We start from the raw sequence: 17652 nt of genomic DNA on the forward strand, positions 1-17652 counted from the left end.
CCTCAGCTCTCCTGAAGGACACACGCTCACGGGACGGGGAACAGAAGAGAAGCAACAGAACAGAATAGTACAGGCAGGCCTCAGGCCTCAGCTGTCCTTCCCTTCAGTCAGGCCTCACACTAGCTGTGTGGATTTGGCCAAAGTACTTATTAATCTTGCCACTTGTGGTTCTCTGTTTAGAAATGAAGACAGCTTCTGTAGAAGTATTCCTGTTGGCGTTAACTGAGTTAAAACAGATGTAAGATGCCAAACAGTGCCTGGCACCTACTAACTACATATATTTGAGTTGTTTTCTTAACATTTTCAAATCTGAAACCATGAAGTACAGTTTCTGTTGACTTCTGAAGTCGGATGTTAGAATGCATTTGAGTTGTGGTTGAGTGTAAGCGGGTACTTACTAGTCTGAGCACTACAGTAGCAGTCAGCGTGTTGGCACGGCATGAAATCGTGCTCTTTCCACCTCTTTGCCTTCACTTAGAGCAGTCTTCAGCCCAGGCAGGCCTGTAAGGAGCAGGGATGTTTCCGTGAGCACATCACTGTAGGAATTAAAAGAGGAAAGCCTGGTGGCAGGTCTGGTGGCTCAACACCTGTAATCCTGATGGATACCTAAGAAACAGAGGCTAAGGCAAGAGGGAACAAGTTTGAGGCCTGCTGGATGGCCCAGTGAGATCCTTTCTGAAGAGACTGAAGGCTGGGAATGTGGCTCAGTGGACGAGCACTTGCCTACCATCTCCAAAGCCATGGAGTTCCAACCCCAAACCACTGAAAATAAAGGACAAAAGAAAGAGAAGAAAGGAAAAGCTGTTTGTCTTATTCTCAAAAGCTATCAACTGGAAGCAGTGGCCTGACCTGTAATGTCTCCTTCCCTAACAGTGTTGAATGTGTTACAAACTGGAGCAGCATTGCTGGGACTTGAAGTGACATTTAAATGAAGTCAGTCAGTAAGGTTAGTAGCCAAAGGAAGCTTGAGGCTCCCACACAGCAGCTCTTTTCCAGATGATGTGGGAATGCTACCTTTTTTATCAATTTAACCTGTCCTGGTTTCTGTGACACCTGAGGAGAGCAGGATGACATACAGATATGTCAACTTGTAAATAAAAGCTAAAGCTGCTGTTGTAAATGTTTATGCTCTCCCCAACCTTTGATACAGTATCAAAGAAAAATAACACATGCATTCTTTTTTTTTTAACTGCAGTCTGCACTATTATTAGCAAACCTGTGTTTTAACATGTCTGACAAATTTAGAAAATAATGGATGATCACAGCAAGTCAAGCCAGTCTACTTACAATATTGCGATTTAGGGAACCAAAACTAGCAATTGTCAGGGTGGGTGGTGGGGTAGGTAGGGGCTTAGGGTTTCAGACATGCCAGGCACGTGCTCTCCAACCAGCCATGGCCCAGCAAAGGATTTACAGTGAGGGATTTACAGTGAGTCCCAAAAGGGACTCAGGCCAGTGAATGGCTCAGCCTGGTTTGACTCCATCATAATCACCCCTCCTCCACCTCCCTACCCTTTTCACCTCCCCACCCCCTTAGCCTCCTTCTACCTCCCCCCACCCACACTACACTACCATCCATCTTCCATGGACAGGTAGCAGGCAGAGAACAAAATTAGCCTCTGATCTTCACACCCACTCCAAGGCACATGTGCCCACAACAGACATCCTGCACATGCATGTACATACATACATACATACATACATACATACATACAAAATAAATTAAAGAGAAAATTAAATGTAGCCCTTGGAAATTTTCACAGGAAATACTGGAAATTGCTTTAGAATGCTTTCTGAATTCATCAAGACAAAGCAAAGTGAAAGATACCTAACCTTTGTTGTTCCTGCCTGTATTGTAAATTAGCCTTCAGACTAAGGGAGTGCTGAGGTCTGAGAAAACTGTACATGACAGTGACACCGACAACACTCTGGAAACCTCTCCAGAGTCCTCAGGAAACGTGTGCACAGCGGCTGCGGCCTGCCAAGGAGGAACAACAGACCTGGGCCACCTTCAGTGTGAAGGCCATGTTTGTGTCGGGCTGATCTAACCATTGTTAGACTCTTGGAGATGCTCTGCTGCCTTTCAGTATTCAAGTTTCCCATGAATGTTGGAAATTGTTAGGGAATTTAAAAAGAAAGAATCTTTTCTTATAAAGATTCCAACTCTTATTTCCAACCTGTACAAAGAAAGTTTTCCACAAATTCTATACTTTTATTTAAATGCATTAATGGCAATTTTAGTATATATCCTATTTAATATATATTCTATGTGTCATATAAAGATGAAAGAAATAAATGATTGGTATGATATTAATCTATTTTTTCAAGAGTTGAAGAAGAGATTTTTACCAGTTACTTTTAACCTGGGACAGTGTATCCTGTTTTATAAGTTGTTGTGTTCTGCTCTGACATCTGACACTATATAATTAAAAAAAAAAAAATTGAAGGTTGCACCCCATTGGTATCTGGAGCAGTTGAAGTCTTCGTGTTTGTCTGCTTTGTGATTGGCTGATGTGTTGCTAGGCTTGTGTTTTGTTCTTAGAGAAAGTTAAAAAGTTGAGGGTGACCCATTTGAAGTACACCCTGTGGCTTTGCCTGCCCAGCCCTCTCCTTCCCTCCCCTCCCCCATCTGCTGAAGTTTAGAATTGTTTTTTAACCCATCATTTTGTAAAGTTAGCATACAGTATCTTAACATTTTTTAAGTTCTAATTGTGTCTGGTGCACAGACTAAAATACAGATTTCATTTTTAATCTCTTTTGGAGTGAGTTTTTAAATTTAGGTATAAATGAAATAATATCTCCCAAAGCTATTTTTTAAATCACACAATATCTAGATATTCATAGTCTAAGACATCTTTTCTACTTGCTTATGTCATGTATTTAGTGTCTTGAGCTACCTTTGACTTGTATCAGCATGTCCCCTCAAAACCTTTGGTAGCTTCTAGAGTCGTAGAAGACCAACAGTCAATCCCCACACTCACGTCTCCTGGACCTCCTGATAGTTCCAATCTGATCCATTCCCTTTTAATTTGATGATGCTGAGAAGTGACTGCCTGCTGACTGAATGATGCTATTTAACTTCATCTCAATAGAGCCACCTCCCTATCACTTCACCCTAACTGGCCCCGTGGATAGTTAAAGCCAAGCAGGGTTACACAATGTTCCACAGGTCTTGTCAGACAATGCTCTGTACACAGGCAGTGTCTGACTTGCATGTGCCGGCCTGACTTAACAAGTAAGTTATACATGCTGCTCGGCAACCTTGTCTTGCCAGTGCAAGAAAGAAATCAAAGCGGCCTGGGAGTATCTGTAGCTTCCCAAGGAGGAGGGAGAGGCTAAAAACAGCTAACCCTGGAACAAGCTGAGCTGCCCTGCCTCTGGGGACTTAGGCAGCCCCCAAGTCTCCAAATCTTTAACAAAACAATATTGAACTGGTTGTCAAGCCCACACTGAGCCAACACTTTAATTGACAGGCCACTTTACAGTCTACATGCTCTCTGCTGGTGGGCGCACACAAAGGCACCTGGGAGGCAGCAGCTCAAGCCCTCAGAGCTTAATGATGTGCATCTCTAAGAGACAAATGAGATAATGCACTGTCACTCACAGTGAGTGCTGTGAGCTAGCTTAGGCCCTAAGACCCTTCTCTTACCACAGAGGAATACAGGTACTGTGGGGCACAGTTAGTAGGTCAGGTGGGCAAAGTAAGATAGCCCTGATGATCTGGAGAGCATGAGGTCACAGAGATCCGAGAAGAAATACTAGGAGGAATAACAGGGAGAGAGGCTCTGAGACAAAGACTCCCACACCCACACCCTCCCTCCCCTTCTGAGCTCCACCTGAGTCAAATCGAGGCAGTAAGTTTTCTTTCTACCTGATTTCTCTTCTTGCCCTAGAATCAAAAGCTTGGCCGAAGCAGCGAAATGTTAACTTTACACTCATTAGGAGAAACACCCTCATAGAAGGACTGCTGTTTTGCAATGTTTGTTTGTAAATCAGAAAGACGTGGGTTCTAATTCCGTACTGCATTTTACTTTTATGACCTGGAACAAATCAACCATGGTTCACTGAGTTTCTGGTTCACAAATGTGAACAATGGGGTAATGGAGGCTGCTTTATGCACTCACATGCTTACTGTCTGACACAGAGAACATGATAAGTTACTGCTCTCTTTGTCATCAGCCTGGGAAACCCAGACATATATTGTAACACACTGAATTTTTAAGGATGAAAATGACTTTTTAATTTAAAATCATTAAGGCTTTTTAGAACACTATTTATTTATAAGTATGGGTAATAGCCCATATTTTTAAACTCCTTTGTGCAGGGATTTGAAACATTTGACATTTGTAAAAGAAGAAACCTTAAATAAAAGAGAAAAACAAAGACTGGTCCTCAGTCTTGCTGCTTTAAAGTAATATAATTATGGAGATTCTGCTGAAGAAGTGTAAACAGCACAGAGCAAGTAAGAATGGTTAAAACTGAGTTCACGGTGAAAGGATGGCACTGTACCCAACGCCAGGGGAAGAAAAGAAAAAAGTGCTTTGTTAGCAGGGCAGCTCTATATTTAAAAACAGGAAGACACAAGTTGGAGGAGAATATTTTTTGACAAAACTAGTAAGCAGAAGTAACCTTATAAACCAGCTTATTCTACATGAAATATTTTAACTGACATCTGGGAATTCTTGCACTTCATAAATCTGACAGATCCCACTCCACTCTTGGTTTAAAGGCTGAACACACTGCTATAGTCTTATCCAGCTATTGAACACAAGAATGATGCTAGGGAGTGAACGGCAGATCTTTACTGTGACTTTGGTTAGCAACTTGAGAAAGCGAGGCCACTGTTGGACATTTATTGAATTATATTAATAACTGTTCTTTCTACTAGACTATGCCTATTCCATCATATGAATTGATTATAAATTTTAAAACCTAATGCGTTCAGTAAAGACTCTTGACCATCAGAGCAAATAATTTGAGAACTATCTTCTAGATTTCAGGACCTAGAGTGCACTGCTTCCTTCAAGGAACACGTTACTCTCTCCCTGGACAGACAGAGGGAAGCTCTGACGCTGGTCTTCCTTCACCTTGCTCTCCATACCATCCTCTTACTGTGCCAGGGTTGCCCCAGCCACCTCCCTGACATCTCTCTGCTCCTCATTTTGCCTCATTCAGTATATTTTTCTAAACCCCAGCTAAGTGCAGATAGACTGTTACTCTTTTGTTTAAACCTTTCAATAACTCCATAGTACCCTTAAGAATGAAACTCATGCCGGGCGGTAGTGGCGCATGCCTTTGATCCCAGCACTTGGAAGGCAGAGGCAGGCCTGGTCTACAGAGTGAGTTCCAGGACAGCCAGGGCTATACAGAGAAACCCTGTCTCAAAAAGAAAAAAGAAAAAAAGAATGAAACTCATATCCCTAATGAAAGTTGGATATAGTACCTAAACCTTAGTACCTTTGCCTTCTAGTTCTCTCATCCCCTCTGCTCCAGACCCAGACATTTCCTTCATTTGACTTCCCTTAAAAGACTGCTAAGGGCTGCCTCCCTGCTCCCAAACTCTCCCCGGAATTTTCTCACCAACAGCCTCTGCTGATCCTCCCAGCTCCATCCCCCAGAAAGCTTATTTCCATGCCTGGACTCTGAATATTCATAGTTCAGAGCCAGCATCAGGTCGTTCACTGTTGCTCTGCTTTGCATAAGTATCAGCTCTTCTTGAAGAGATGAGTTGTGGGCGTTCTGTTAAGGACATATACAGAGAAAATGAATCTCACTTTGACACAACTTGTGATTTGGCCAAAACATTTTTAGAGGAAAAGAAAATTCCATTACCTCTTTGATCAGGTGCCAGATTCTTCCTAAAAGGAACAAAATGTTGAAATAAAATGTTCAAATAGCAGACTTTATAAAATAGCTCCTGGCCTGCGCTGATAACCCTCAGTAAATATGGAAATGACAGCCCTTTCCAGGCCTGCCCCTGCTCAGGATGCGCGTCCTTTCCTTTGGTGTTTATGGCGTGCTCAGGGTGCCCAACACTAGATCCTTCCTGCACTACTCAAGAAGGAAATCTCTTAGGGAAACACAAACTTTCTATTACATGACTTGGAGGAGAAATGTCCCTCGAAGTGACAGCCACATGGTATTTCCAGGATAATTAATACATTTATTTGTTGGAATTCATGGTCACTGTAGATTTATTTGGGGCAGTGTTTTTTAATTTTTTTAATGGACAGTAAAGTGACTAATTCATAGTGCTGCCTATACAAGAGAGCAGCAGTTAGTACTCTGGAAGAATTTAGGTCAGTCTTTAGAGAGACCATAAAGGAATCTTGGATATTTAATAGCTTGAAGGTTCTCAGTAAACTATTGAATTAGAGTAGAAGTTAAATTATTTTTCATTTCATGCAAAACAGCATTAAATAATTGAAACTATCCAAAAAATTCGATTTGTTGTTCCTGATTTTGTTTGGCATATCTGAACTGTTTTTTACTAATTGATTAATTTATTTATTTATTCCACATCCCAGTTGCAGACTTCCCTCCCCCTCCTCTCTGAGTCCCTCCCTTTCACACACACCCCCAATCTACCCAAGGGGAGGCCTTCTGTGGGGATCAGTCAGCCTTGGCATATCAAGTTGCACTAAGACTAGGTCCATCTTTTTCTTTCCAGGCTAGACAAGGCAGCCCAGTTAGGGGAAAGGGATCCGAAGGCAGGCGACAGAGTCAGAGACAGCCCTGCCCCTGCTTTAGGAGTCCCACATGAAGACCAAGCTGCACAACTTTTATATATGTGCAGAGGGCCTAGGTCATGTTCCGTAGTTGGTGGTTTAGACTCTGGGAGCCCCTATGGGCCCAGGCTAGTTGATTCTGTAGGTTTTCTTGTGGTGTCCTTGACTCCTCTTGCTCCTTCGGTCCTTCCTACCATAGGATTTCCCCAAGCTCCACCTCATGAATGTCTGTTTCCCTTGGTTACTGGATAAAACCTCTCAGATGGCAACTATGCTAGCTCCTCTCTGCAAATATAACATTATATTTATGTGTGTGTATGTATACACACACACACACACACACACACACACACACACTTGTATTATAATAGTGCCAGGGGGTAGCTCTTTCTCATGGCACAGGTCTCAAGCTATGGATCAGTCATTGGTTGGCCATTCCTCAATTTCTGCTCTATCTTTGCCCTTGCATATCTTATAGGCAGGACAAATGAAAGTTTTGTGGTTGGGTTGGTTTCCAAGTCCCAGATTGAAAGTCTTGCCTGGTTACAGGAAATGGCTGTTTTCAGCTGAACTGGTTTTTTTTTTTTTTTTTTTTTTTTTAATAAGTACTTATCAAGCTCTAAATATTAGACACTATACATGCAATATACAACTTTAATGTGCCACTTTATTATTTTAAACCATCTTGGAATTAGCTGAATTAATGTTTCTCCTTTGTGTTTTGTAAATAGAAAGGTAAGCACTATTTTTGCAGTGGCGAACAATTTTAATAATTTCATAAACATGGCATACCCTGCTAGATAAACTAAAACTATAACTTCAGAAGATAAAACTATTGCTCAACAATTCCAGAGTCATCAATTTTCATTGCCTTACTCATTTTAAAACTAGCTTTTATAAATTTCAACCCCACATATCAATTAAATTCATTTCTCTAAGTTATTAGTTTCCTGCCAGTTCATTCAAGAGGGGTAGCTTAATGGATCTGTATTGTTTGTTTATGGCTAAATAGAGATTTGATTGTATCATTTATTTTTGTGGCTCTTCAGCAAAAGAGAGCTTAGACAGACCTGGCCTCCTCTTTTATTAACTAAGCAGCTTGCTTTTCTTAGTTAAAAAAGAAAGAAAAGATTTGGGGGGGAGGGCTTTAAGAAGTTGCAACAATTGATCTTTCCTGCAGGAGAAAAAGAAAGAGTAACGATTTTTAACCTGTGACTTTCAGAATATGAGGATTCAAGAGCTGAAAGCGGAAGAGTCTTCTTTGACACATTGTAACCTCACCTCCCAAGACTGAACCTTTTTTCCTCTTGAAGCCCTAGCTGTGTCTGTCAGTGTTTAGTCATTTAAGCTCCATATATTTCCTTTTTTGAGTGTGTTCCAACTTTTTCTTTTCTTAACCTGAACATGTAAGCTTTTGAAAACACAAGCATAGAAAAAAGAGATCTATTTTGACAATGTTTTTGTTGTTGTTGTTTGGTTTGTTTTTGTTGTTGATTTTTTTTTTTTTGGAGACAGGGTTTCTCTGTATAGCCCTGGCTGTCCAGGAACTCACTTTGTAGACCAGGCTGGCCTCGAACTCAGAAATCCGCCTGCCTCTGCCTCCCGAGTGCTGGGATTAAAAGCGTGTGCCACCACGCCCGGCACAAGGTTTGTTTTATTTTCTCTGAAGAAATCAATAAAGCTACCAAAGGAAGGAAATAGTATTGGCACAAGATTTAGATTCTGGACCTAAAAATGTCAATGATTTATGTCTTAAACTCAGTTTTTCCAAGTTCCTTGTTCGATTTCACAGAGGGTTTTATTTGTAACACAGGTATCTGTGAGGGAATATTAGATGTTGTAATGCCATTGGATATAGTTGTTGAGGAAAGACAATTGGGAGACCTGCTGCCAAGGAAAATATTTATAGTTTCTACATCGCTTGCCAAGAATAAATTTCACGTTGCATATATAGGCCATGGTCTCCTGCTTCTGCAGCCCACTCTGCCTCATTTGGGCATCAAAAAGGAAAAAGGTTCGATAGCTTGTACAGTGTAAGGATTTCTCCTGGTATTGCCAGGGCCCGGCTAGGTGACGTTGCTGACTCCCTATGGGTAAATGCCCGGCCCTAGCCCAGGAGATGGGAAACTAGGTTGCCTTTCCCTGAGTCCCGGGATGCACATTGCATCTTCCAGCCAGGGTTCCACCCAGCGAGCCTATTCCCAAACTGAGTGTCAGCTTCACGCTGGGCGCTTGGCCTTCAAGCTTGTTTTTGCTGGCCTGGTCCGCACGCTCCCCAAACCCCAGCGCCAAGGGGTGGAGCTACGAGTCCCCGCGGGCCGGCATTGGCGGGCGCGCCCGCCCGGCAGTGGAGTGACGGGCGTGGGGCGGGGCCTCGCGTCTTGTTTGTCGGAGCCGCCCGCCCCGCCCCCGCCGGGTGCTGACTGAAGCGCTGCAGCGACTGACCGCGGCCGCAGCCGTCCCTTCGACATGCGCCTGGCCGCCGCGTCGAACGAGGCGTACGCAGCCTCGCTGGCTGTCTCCGAGCTGCTGAGCTGCCACCAGTGCGGCGGGGACCGCGGCCAGGACGAGGTACTGGGCAGGCGAGGGCTGAGGGCGGTGGGGCTGAGCACCACCGACACTAGCTCGCACCGGCGGCTTCGCAAACGCCCCCGAGGGCTGCGCGGCCTGGGCGAAGGAAGGGACTGCACCACCAGATAGATCACCTAAGGGGAGGTGTGGGAACAGAATAAGGGCTGCTGTGCCCTGCCAGTGCGCACAAGTCAGAGCAGCAGAGCTGAAGTCTCAGGGCAAACAGCCTGTGGATTTCCCCGCTGGCGTTCGGTCATAACTGATTGTTCAGTCACCCTTCCCTCGCCGACGTGCATTTAGAACCAGACACATTTGAGTCGGTTAAATAGAATTAAAAACAAACAAACAAACAAACAAACAAAAAACCAAAAACGCCGACAAGGCCTGTGCTGCTCACAGCTCTTGCCCTTGTTTATTAAGCCATCCCTGCTGTGCCTGAATCGGCCTGCAGAACTATTTGAGATGGTGTGTGTGTGTGTGTGTGTGTGTGTGTGTGTGTTTGTTTTAAATGGTGCAAATAGGATGATGTTTTAAAATTGCTAAAAGTTGAACATTCAAAGGCTTTGAATCTAAAAGGATGAGAGTCAATACTGAAATTGGAATTGAAATCATAATGTTGGGTTGTCTTAGTTCAAGAAGTCTAAATGTGAATAATTTCCTTGTTGCTCTGCCCATTAAAATGACACAGGCCAGTTTTTTAATAGTCAATTAATTGGTGCACTATATATAGTCATGAAAATGTAAACGACTCCATAAAGGGATTCTAGCTGTTAACGTTCATGGAGATACTGCATGCTGGTTGTTTACACATACCCAAAACAACCTTCAGAAATAAATTTTTAAAGCTCAATGGTAGTCTGCTATGTGAAAGGCTCAGGGTTCTATACTCAGTGTCAATAAATAAACCATAAACCATTGCTCTGGAAGCTTAAAGTGTGGAAGTGTTGAGTTAGCATTTATGGTTTGTGTATGCAGGCCACCCTAGATCCATCTGCTCCCATTCTTAGAAACGAACCCTAGTGGTCATGGCTGAACAGCTCTTATTGCTGACAGCGTTTTTGTGCAATATCCTCAGCTCAGACTTAGAATTTCCAAAGATCCACAGTAGCTTGTACATTGATTATGATAGTGCCTGTGAAATTGTATTCAACAAACTAGAAAGCTTTGCATAGCTGTATTTCACTTTAATACACTTAGCATGTAAAATAAACTAGGGACTGGTGTATCATGGGAAAACTAGTCACTTTACAAAGGAAGCATTGGCACAGTTCTCAAGTAGCAAGCTTCCAAAAATTGTTCTCCTCCTCCTCCCCCTCCTCCCCCTCCTCCCCCTCCTCCTCACCATCTAACTCAGGGCTATGTACATGCTAGGTAATTCTGTACCACCGAACACATCTCCAACCCAGTTGTAGGACTTTGAAGTCAGGAAGTTTTTCTTTTTCTAAACCATGGTCCATGGAGCACACACACACAAAGAGGTACCTGACTTCCTGTGTTTTTCAATAGCTTAGCAGTGTTAATGACAGAAGAAATTTAGTACATTTTTGCTGTAGTTTAAGAAATCTACATATAAACAACATTTCTAGCTCCTCAATTCTTCTGAAATACTTTGAATGTTCAAACATCCACATAATTCTATATAGACAAGGACTCGCCCAGAAGGGGAGAGTGGGATTAGGACTTTCACTGTTTATAAAACACTTTGCTTTCTTTGCCTTGTTGAAATGCACTTTTGCCGGGCAGTAGTGGCACACATCTTTAATCCCAGCACTTAGGCAGGTAGATTTCTGAGTTCAAGGCCTCCTGGTCTACAGAGTGGGTTCCAGGACAGCCAGGGCTACACAGAGAAACCCTGTCTCAAACACACACACACACACACACACACACACACACACAAAACCAAAAAGAAAAAAAAAAAAAGAAAGAAATGTACTTTCTACTTGTGTAACTTAAAAAAAAAAAAGATTGACATCAGTGTTATAAGATATAGTCTTAAATATCTAGATGGGCTTTTTTTTAATGCATCAAGTGGACAAAGAAAAAACATGCTTCAAATAGTTTACTGATTTTCACCTAATTTTTCAAGTAGGTAGATTGACACCTCATAGAAAGTCTTTAATTTGTAGCCAGTCAATCATTCTTAAGGAGACTGATGAAGGTCGGAACATAAGCAAAGCATGTGATTAGACAGGGCTTTGGTCCACAAGCACTGTTCACACAGTGGCACAGGACGTACTGTTTCTGTGTGCTGTCAACGCCACTAAGAATGTCCATCTTCTGAAGATTAATCAGTAGTGTTGTACATTGGTGAGGAAGCAGGTGCTGGTGTGCTCGTTGCTTTCAGATATTGGTGTTAGTATTGTTGAGGGGTGGGGAGTCCTAGTTCTCATGTTAGCTTTTCCAGCCATGTCTTCACAGAGAACCTGTGAGGTTTATGCTCATTGCCATCTGCACCTGAGTTCAACAAGACCTTTTATTCTTGGCAGGTCTGCCTCCTAGAATCTGGATTGTAAGATTTGCTCAGAGTCTAATTGAATTCTCACAACTACAGCAGAAAAAACAGTTAAAGTAACCTACATAGGAAGTTAGAAAATGCATTCAGTTTGACTTGGGCTCTCTCTCACACTAAGAAAGCATTAAAAACATTGGCTTCTTTTTCATAAAGATTATAAAAGACATATAACATTTTGTAGATTTCAATATCATAAATTATATGTTCTTTGTTTGTAGATACTAGTACCTAAAACAGTACTCGGTTCCTCGCATGCTATGTCAGCTGCTATTGCTGCTCTTAATTTTTTATTACCATTATTAGCTCTATATGGGTTGGTTCTTTTTTTTTTTTTTTTTTTTTTTTTGCCTCTTTATATCAGTTAAGGAATAAGCAGAAAACTAAAAAGCAGTGTCATTCTCAGACTGCACACCCCCAAGAGCTTTGTAGACTCTTCTGTTAGGTATCATGAGGTAGATGTGGTACTGTTGCTGCTGTGTCTCCCTCATCTTCTCTTTACACCTTACTTACACATTAGACCTGCCCAGTTAAGAGTTTAAATGCTCTCATGGGAATTACAAACTTGCTAACAGAAGTCCTTATTTGGGCCCAAACCTCCTTTCCTGCTCTGTTCTTTTTCTCTCAGGAGATGGTGCATGGAAATACTTGGCCATGCTTGGGATCAACCCTAGGGCCTTGCACATGCAGGGACAGCTCTCTCCACTGAGCTGGCCATCATTCCAGTGTGTGCCATACTTTGGGACTCTTCCAAGGTGAGGAGTCTTTATGCAAGCTTTAGTAAGAACAGGTAGGTCCTGTAAGAAAACTGTCATCTGTTGACTTTCTCAGAGGTCAGTCTGTGTGTGCTGGGTGGCTGGATAGAGCCACTCACTGTCCTGTCTGTACCTGGTCTGAGGTAAATTGGGATACACACTCAGGAACACCCCATCTAACTAGCCCTTTGTTTTTTGATTGACATAAAATTAAGTAGAAAAGTTCACGGCCCTTATATTTGTCATGTACCTAATCTATTAGCTAAGAAAGAGAGTCTGTCATCTTTTAAGCCTAGCCTTTAAGTAAGGAGAGTAAATTCACTTGATTCTAGAATAAAGTAACCAGAATAATATAATCAACCTGTTTGTTTTGAAGGTCATATGGATGTCGATTTGGTGTCATTTAAAGAAATATTCCCCAGCTATTTCAAGCAGGAACAAACACACATACACACGTGTTGTGTCTTTACTTCCTTTCTCTACACCCCCAGCCCAGCATATGTTCTGCTTCGTTCTTCTGAGGACTGCAGCTTTGCTGATCATGTTGAACTTTTCAAACAGTCCTCCATTGATTAGCAATTAGGTGGTTTATCAGAATCAATAGTGTAGTGATTTACCTTTATGTGTGAGTACAAAATGTGAGTCTGTCCGTAGGTTCCCACCTATGATCTTTGTAGTTAATGTAGTGCGTTGTTGTTGCTTTGGGAGTTGAGCATGGTTTCGGTCATTCTCACTTCCTTTTCTTGGAAGTGTCTCTGACCCTTTGCAGTCTTTCAAGTTTTCTGTTCATCTTTGACTGTGTACCCTTCCCCTCATGCAAGTCTGTTTTGTTACCAGATTTATCGGTCTTTTTTTGACTTCCAGGTTTTGTAGCATTATTGGTTCTATTTCACTCGACGAGCATTTGGTAGGACTATTGTTTTGTTTTGTTTTGTTTTCTTCATGTTTAACTCTGATTTATTGTGGGTTAAAATATAATTCGACTTCATTTTTTTCTGAGTGACAACAAGTTGTTTCAAGATCAAATAATCTATTTGGAAATTACATCCTTTGCTATCCTGCAGTCATGAGTATTGTGTAGCGTGTCTGAGTTACAAAATGAATAATAAATACTTGAAACCCTAAATATATGTTGTTTAGATAATTTGTAAATTAGAAAGGGGGTGGGAGCCTCAGCTTTGTACTTTTTCCCAGTGAATTTTAACAGAGATAGATAGATAGATAGACAGACAGACAGGCAGGCAGGCAGGCAGATAGATAGTTTGGTCAGAGTTAAGAAGTTAGGCTAAAGGGGTCATTGTTTTAGATGAATAGTTACATTTGTTTCAAAAGGAACATTTTTCTTTCCTGGAACTTAATGTACAATGTTCACACTTAGACACATACATGGACAAGCTAGTGAAGTGTCTCTTCTAATGGATACAGTGTTACACACGATCTTCAGTGTGAGTGTGCAGAAACCACAGTAAGAAGCAACCAATGTCCAGTACAGTTTTACTTGCTCCATGGCTGAGGATGTCTTTGAACTTATGATCCTCCTGCCTCCACATCCCAAGTGCTGGGATTACAGGTGTACACTAAACAAGCACTCTACCAACTAAGCTACATTCCTAGCCCTGTCTGATTTTTTAAAAAATGTATTGTATTCAAAAGATTTTCATTTGCTCAGAACAAATTTCTTGAATTCACTCTGTTCCCTCCCAGTTTTTTCTTAAAAGCAAAGCAGCTAAGTTGGGGAGATAGCTCAGTGGGTAAAACCACTCACCACACAAGTATGAGGACCTAAGTTCAAATCCTGGGAACCCATGTAAAACCTGAATGCATAGCACAAACGGATAATCCCATAGGCCTACAGGAACATGGAAGGGAGAAAGAGAAGCCCCCAGAAGTCCAAGAGCCAGCTAGCCTGGCACACACAATGCAAAAAGAAAAGACCCTGTTGTCTCTGACTTCCACATGAGCTACACAGTACATGTTCTCTCACACACACACACAAGCATAAATGCATACAGACACATAGTACACACACACAGAACAGGAATCGGGAATATCTGTTTTTATAATGTTTTACTCTTGGCTGCAGTTCTGTATCCATGCCAAAAGTCTTCCTCTTTTAAAACAAAAAAATAGTATTTGATATAACAATTTTATAAATAATAAGGATCTTCAGTTGTATTTACTTTATTGTATCTTACAGCTTAAAGTGATAATGGATTGATTGCCCTCAAAAGTTTTATTATGGTTATTTTGATATATGTCAAGAGCATTGTATAGAGGAGGAAGTCCTAACAGTAGGCTTGCTGTTCCTGCTAATGTGCTGCTCTGTCAGTATAAGAGAAAGAATTCTAGATTGTGTCAAAAGGCAGAATGTTAGCAAGATTGTAAACAGGCCCAAACTTGGTTTTCTTGAAGTGTTCTCACTCAACCACAGAGAGCATGCCCCACTGGAGTCCTGACTGTGGATTCAGCTGCCTTTTCACTTGTCACATGCCACCGCTTGCCTCGACGTGTTTTATTAATACAGTAATGATGTCTTAAGATGTCTATATAGAGATATTGTTGTTTTTATTTCCTGACAAGGAGTGATGCTTTTGTTGAGTTAGATGCACACACACACACACACACACACACACACACACACACACACTGGTCTTGTTTTGTATCACTGACAGCCCACGGGTTTGGCCACTGTGTGCTGAACTTTCTGTTCCAGACTCTCTGCCAAGAGCTTTATGCAAAACTCTGGTTTTAGTGAAACAGGTTTGATTGTTTTTAGACAGTCATATTAGAAGGTGTTAGCTGTGTGATGCAAATAGAGGAGCTGTGTGTATATATAGCTGTGAGAACAAATGACTAGCAAGCCTGGCTGGTTTTCCTCTTGCTCCTTTAGCCTCAGTCTGTGCTGTTTACTGCTGGAGATCTGAGATGGTGTAATTTTCTTTTCTAGGAACTTGGAATCAGAATCCCTCGGCCACTAGGACACGGACCAAGCAGGTTCATCCCAGAGAAGGAGGTATGCTATTTTGAAAGTACACAGTGAACTGCTTGCTTTTAAGGAAACATTTTCATGACCCACATCTGGCATCGGAATGATTGCTGGTCAACAGCATGTTTTACACAGTTATTCAGAGTTAGTCATGCTTTGGCAGTGAGTTCATGGGATTAGAAAGCTGTCAGGGTCACGTTGATTTCTAGGATTTCATGATGCATTTTACGCACCTGTATTTAATCAGGTAAAACTGAGCCTTGTTTGTGACTTGCCCTCCATGTATGTTCAGATCTTGCTTAGGTCTGCTTGGAAGCAGAGGTGCTCGCTCCATCTGACTGGGGAGAGTACTACACCAGACCTTTAATTCCACATATGTAGAAGCACCCAGGCTTTATTGTCATCAGTTTTTGCTATTAATTGTGGTTCTCTTTTCATTAAATGAGAGTAGTGTTGTAAGGAAAGGCTTTAATGTCTGCTTGCAAACTCTGGGTATTTAACAGTGTGCTGCTTAGTCTGGATTCCTGTCAACTCGGCAGCTTATCTAGGCCCTTTATCTAAAGTTCGGTTCAGCCTTTGTAGTTTATCTCCACCATATAATGGGACTATTCTTCAGCTACAAGTTTAAATTCACAAGTCCTCTCAGCAAACTGTAATCTACTTGTAAATTGAGCAGTGCACCACATTCCTGTTCTCTCTATTTTGTTTATAGTGTGTGCAACTGTGGCTCTCCTCTCCTTCCCACAGATGCTGCAGGTGGGCAGTGAAGACGCACAGATGCATGCGTTATTTGCAGACTCCTTTGCTGCTTTGGGTCGTCTGGATAACATCACGTTAGTGATGGTTTTCCATCCACAATATTTAGAAAGTTTCTTAAAGACTCAACACTACCTACTACAAATGGATGGGCCTTTACCCCTCCATTATCGGCACTACATCGGAATCATGGTTTGTAAAATTTATCCAATGAAAATGTCTTTTTTTTTTAATTTAAGAGGATTAATGCTTTTGACACAGGATAAATATATTACTTATTGTCTGACTGACTTGTAATAGCATATAATCAGATAGCTTCTATTTTTTCCTGGCTTTAAATAAGTATGTTTTCAAGTATAACCAAAAAAAATACCACTATGAGTAGTTTTATACAATATTAAGAACCATTTTTTTAAAATGTACTCTGTGTGTGTGTGTGTGTGTGTGTGTGTGTGTGCTCCCGTGCTTCAGAGACAACTTGAAGGAGTTGGTTCTCTCCTTCACTTTGGGCTTAGACTCAGGTTGTCAGTTTCCCCACTGAGCCTGTGTGCTGGCTGCACCAGAGCCACTCTTGTCTTAGCAGTTAAAATGGAACATAAGATGTAAGAGCTCCTCCTTCCCTCCCTCTCCCCCTCCCTCCCTCCCTCCCTCCCTCCCTTCCCCCCACTACCCTCTCTCCTTCCCCAGCAAAAGTTGTGTGTAGCCTAGACTGGCTTCAGACTTGTTACATATCTGTGGGTGACCATGAGTTTCTGTTCCTCCTGCCTCTACCACCCAAATATGAATAATTTGTGCTGACGTGCCTGCTTAATTGAAACTACTTCTTAGTCTGAGGGTCTTCTGAAAGCTGACATAGAAGTAACATTTCTAAAGTTTATTTTTTAAGAAATATTTTGTTTCTGAAATATTTCTGAGACATTTTCTGTTTTATATTGGATTTTTAAAATTTCTAAATAAGATCTGTATTTTTGTAGTCTGGAAAACTTAAATTGAATAACCAAAAAATCCATTTTGTTTGTTGTAAACAGGTTGGTAATAGTTGACACTTTAAACATAACTGCACTGCCTTTGTATTTTCTGTGAAGGCGGCAGCGAGGCATCAGTGTTCCTACCTGGTGAATCTGCACGTCAGTGATTTCCTTCACGTTGGTGGGGACCCCAAGTGGCTCAATGGTTTAGAGAACGCTCCTCAAAAACTGCAGAACTTAGGAGAACTTAACAAAGTGTTAGCCCATAGGCCGTGGCTGATTACCAAAGAGCATATCGAGGTACGTATGCTCGGTGTCACAGTTTTAAAGTGACAGTTCCGGGCCTGTAAGAGAACTGGAGAGAGGGCTGGGGTACAGC

At 41.8% G+C, this 17652-nt stretch overlaps 1 protein-coding gene across 2 annotated transcripts in view; it reads left to right on the top strand.

The window, feature by feature from the left end:
- The window catches only part of Sesn1 (sestrin 1), a 78669-nt gene that overhangs the window by 49129 nt on the left and 11888 nt on the right, over positions 1-17652 (top strand). The window contains exons 1-4 of one of the 2 annotated variants that reach the window (XM_021174402.3): positions 9138-9299; positions 15511-15576; positions 16297-16497; positions 17391-17573. In XM_021174402.3, the coding sequence (XP_021030061.1) occupies positions 9198-9299; positions 15511-15576; positions 16297-16497; positions 17391-17573 (552 nt within the window). In that variant the 5' untranslated portion in view covers positions 9138-9197. Of the gene's footprint in view, positions 1-9137; positions 9300-15510; positions 15577-16296; positions 16498-17390; positions 17574-17652 lie in introns of those variants that run through there. The other variant, XM_021174401.3, reaches the window with a different exon arrangement.

This window comes from Mus caroli, unplaced genomic scaffold, assembly GCF_978045245.1.
Source record: "Mus caroli unplaced genomic scaffold, Mus_caroli_1 scaffold_9, whole genome shotgun sequence".
NCBI lineage: Eukaryota > Metazoa > Chordata > Mammalia > Rodentia > Muridae > Mus > Mus caroli.